Source organism: Ptiloglossa arizonensis, chromosome 2 (genome assembly GCF_051014685.1).
Source record: "Ptiloglossa arizonensis isolate GNS036 chromosome 2, iyPtiAriz1_principal, whole genome shotgun sequence".
In the NCBI taxonomy this organism is placed as follows: Eukaryota; Metazoa; Arthropoda; class Insecta; order Hymenoptera; family Colletidae; genus Ptiloglossa; species Ptiloglossa arizonensis.
In genome coordinates this window covers 29,026,961-29,030,352 of record NC_135049.1, presented here as the reverse complement: position 1 = coordinate 29,030,352, position 3,392 = coordinate 29,026,961, and the positions used below count along the sequence as shown (strand labels likewise).

The 3,392-nt window shown below is 29.5% G+C and overlaps 1 protein-coding gene across 1 annotated transcript; it reads right to left on the bottom strand.

Annotated features, from left to right (window-relative positions):
• Nucleotides 1-2,189: 2,189 nt before the first annotated feature.
• On the bottom strand, nucleotides 2,190-3,120 carry LOC143143137 (uncharacterized). The gene is made up of 2 exons (XM_076304072.1): nucleotides 2,992-3,120; nucleotides 2,190-2,475 (listed from the first exon to the last, which is right to left on the bottom strand). The coding sequence occupies exons 1-2, from the start codon at nucleotides 3,072-3,074 to the stop codon at nucleotides 2,340-2,342; spliced, it is 219 nt and encodes a 72-aa protein (XP_076160187.1). The 5' UTR covers nucleotides 3,075-3,120; the 3' UTR covers nucleotides 2,190-2,339.
• Between the last annotated feature and the right edge of the window lie 272 nt (nucleotides 3,121-3,392).

Genomic DNA, 3,392 nt, shown 5'->3' with positions numbered 1-3,392 from the left:
TTGTTTGTCATTAATCATAACTTAAAGAATGTAAACTATGATGATTATATATATATACATATATACATATACATATATATATATATATATATATATATATATATATATATATATATATATATATATATATATGTGCAGATATACATATGTGCAGATATATATATATGTGTATATATATGTGTGTGTGTGTGTGTATATATGCTTATTTTACAGACACATTTATCATAAATTTTGCCATTGTTTAGAGACAAAGTGCCTGTGAAAAGTTCAGTCGCGGAAATGAAAAGAATGATATATAAATATATATTTTCAATGAAAGATGCAATAATCAGTTATTGATGCACTTATACCACATATAATTGATCTAAACTCATATTGTACCCATGATTATCTAATAAAATGTCATGTGCCTATCATTTTTTTTTCTTTTTTTTGCTTCAATACCCACCTACTCGTGCGTCGAATCCATTAATAGCGGATCAAATAATTGCAAGATTGTCATTTTGTTTTCAGATTAAAACTGATACAGCAAGGAGAAAAATATAAACGAGTAATGTATTGGTCGCTGCGATTTATTGCCAGTTTTCAAAAAAATTCTCCCATAATCTTACAATTATACAAAATAAAAAAGGAAACTTATAGCTACATATAAACTTTCTCGAATACATAGACATTTTTTTGTAGTTTATCGAACTTACTGATTTAACAAATTCTTGTTCTCCTGTATCCAATAATATATTAAAGGAGTTTAAAATAGTTTTGCTTCAATTTTATAAAATAATAATCGCTTAATTCAAATTTTTTACACCAATTAAATAGAAGGTACAAAGATTACAATACACGTTGAATGAAAGAAGTATTTACTACTAAAAATACTTTAAGTAGGTAGATCACATGTAAAGGAAGAAATGTGATATTAAGTTGCCAAAAAAAAACAAAATTAACAATAGTATTTACTTCAGTATGGAATCATATAAGCCCTGTTTTATATCTTGTAACATTATGTAGAAAGATATAACGAATAGTGGAAGCGTAATTGTTGTTTTTGGTATACCATGATTATTATAGTAATACGTTACTGTTAGTACCTAATGTAGATACTAGATTAAACAGCTTTATCAGGAAAGAATGTTAACAGTATTGTATCATACATAATTCATATAATCCTTTCTTACATACAGCTCTCTTACGTAAAGTGACAATTTTTTGCTCTGTACATTAAACAGTGTCTAAAACTTCTTAAAGCTGTAGCAATACTTCATAGAATATTTAAATACAATAGTGCTCCTGACTGTTTGTAAATACCTCAGAATCTGATACAAAGAACTTTCAGATAGCTGCCTCTTTAATGAAAGAGAACCGCAGCTAATTAAACTGTATAATGAAAAACAAGTAGTAAGAAGACATATTTCAGTTACTGTGGGCAAGTTACGGATACCAAATATAAATAGAACTATATTTATAAAACTATTTGTATGCAAGACATAATGAATTATGATTCATTTATGCAGGTCCCTGGAAGTATTAACTATACAAGTAAAATGTACTTTTTATATACATAACAAACATTTTTCTATAAATATCAAGTAGTATTTAAATAATTATGAAATTTTTAAGTAATTTCGAAATAGCTATGATTTATAACGCATTTGTTAATTAACTCTTATCAAAGAGTTAATTGCACTTTTCAATGCATATTTCTTTTTACTTCTTACTAAATAAAGAAGTAATTAGTCTCTTATACTGTTCTTTTGTTCATACAACATTTTTTATGCTTTGTGGCTTCCATTTTCGATGTAAGTTATCAATTCCCTTTGTATGAACTTGTTTAAATTACAAAATATCTAAATCATAAATTATTCCCTTTTTAGAGCAGCTAGTCGTTCGCTGATATAATCTATATACTTAATAAAATTACATTTATCTACTAACAGCTTTAGCTTGTTGCGCTTTGTACATTTTTAAGACTTTCTTACTGGGTATTAAGGATTGACTTAATCCTGGCCTTTTTTTACGTTTATTCATTTGGTTATTTTCTTGATCTACTTCATCATCATCGTTCGCGGGCACTTGACCATTATACTGAGTTTGGCAAATAACTGTTTCTTGTGGTGCTCGAATTGCTTCTAATTCAGCTGCTGTACGATGTAAATCAGAATCGTGCGCAAAGGTACAGTTATGGCCAAAACGACATCTGCCTTTTCTGTAATTCCAACATATCTTTCTACCATTTATCATTTTTGTATCATCTAGAGTTGGTGTCATTTTTACATGTTTTTCAAGAATTGCACTCTTTGCTTTTTCTGCTTCAACAAACGGATTTGAGAAGACTGAAGTTTTCATGGTGGGTGTGCCATTAAAATCAGGCGTTGGCAATGGAAGTTTCTCTTTGGAAGCTGTTTTATTTGGTACTCCTTCATTATTCTCATTATTTTCTTCGTCCTCATCTTCCTCTTCCTCTTCTTCTTCTTCTTCCTTAAAACTAAGGGTTAGGCAATATCAGATTACAAAGAACCAGTTCAATCTTACGTGTACGCATCAACTGTGTCTTAATATATTCATGCTAATGTAAACATAAAAAATAATAATACATACTTGTACTGGTAAGATTATCTTTGTAAAATTATGTATTAAACAATGTCCACTGTTTGAACCATGTATACAAAGTTGTTGTAAAAAGCAGATACATAGTAAGAGGAAATATAATGGCAAACTATTAAATTACAAAAATTGATGATGTTACGTTAAAAATAAGAAAGTGTAAAATTCAAAAGAAGGCGAACATATCCTTGATGGTCTTCGTTTCATGAGTGCCTGTACTAACGTGACAAACTTTATGCATCGCAAAAAACAACTCACAACTACATAAGGTACAGCACTAAGAAGGCAACAGCAACTCATTTTGAAAGGTAAAATTATTCTAATTGTGAGGTTATATGAAGAAGGAAAACAAACAATGAAGCATACAAGCTTCCGTTGGTGAAAGCTTACGTGTTATCGGCACTGTCCGAAACATCGTCACCGCTACTCTCCGAACTCGAGGAAGTTCCATAATCCGCAACCAAGGAAGCCATCGTTCTTACACAATTAATTAACAATATACCTTAACAAACACTAATCTAATATAACCATTATAAACTGTTATGCTACTATCCACACTAAGAAAATGCGGCAACGTTGCAAATCAGACGTCACCGGAAGTTAATAACGACATTGTCGTACTTTCAAAATTCGCGGCAATCATAAAAGTTACTGCGCAATGTTTGAAACTAAATCAAAATAAGTATTATGATTACATTCATTGACGTGGAAATGTATTTATGTGGTGATAATAAGGCAAATTTATCTAATACTTTACAATACATAAAAAATGACGCAGATTAAAAATTTGT

What these genes read in the sequence shown, in the direction of transcription:
- LOC143143137 (XM_076304072.1), bottom strand. Translation starts at nt 3,074, where the DNA reads ATGGCTTCCTTGGTTGCGGATTATGGAACTTCCTCGAGTTCGGAGAGT. An exon ending in TCGGACAGTGCCGATAACAC is followed by an intron (nt 2,476 to 2,991) that starts GTAAGCTTTCAC and finishes CTTAGTTTTAAG; the next exon opens with GAAGAAGAAGAAGAAGAGGA.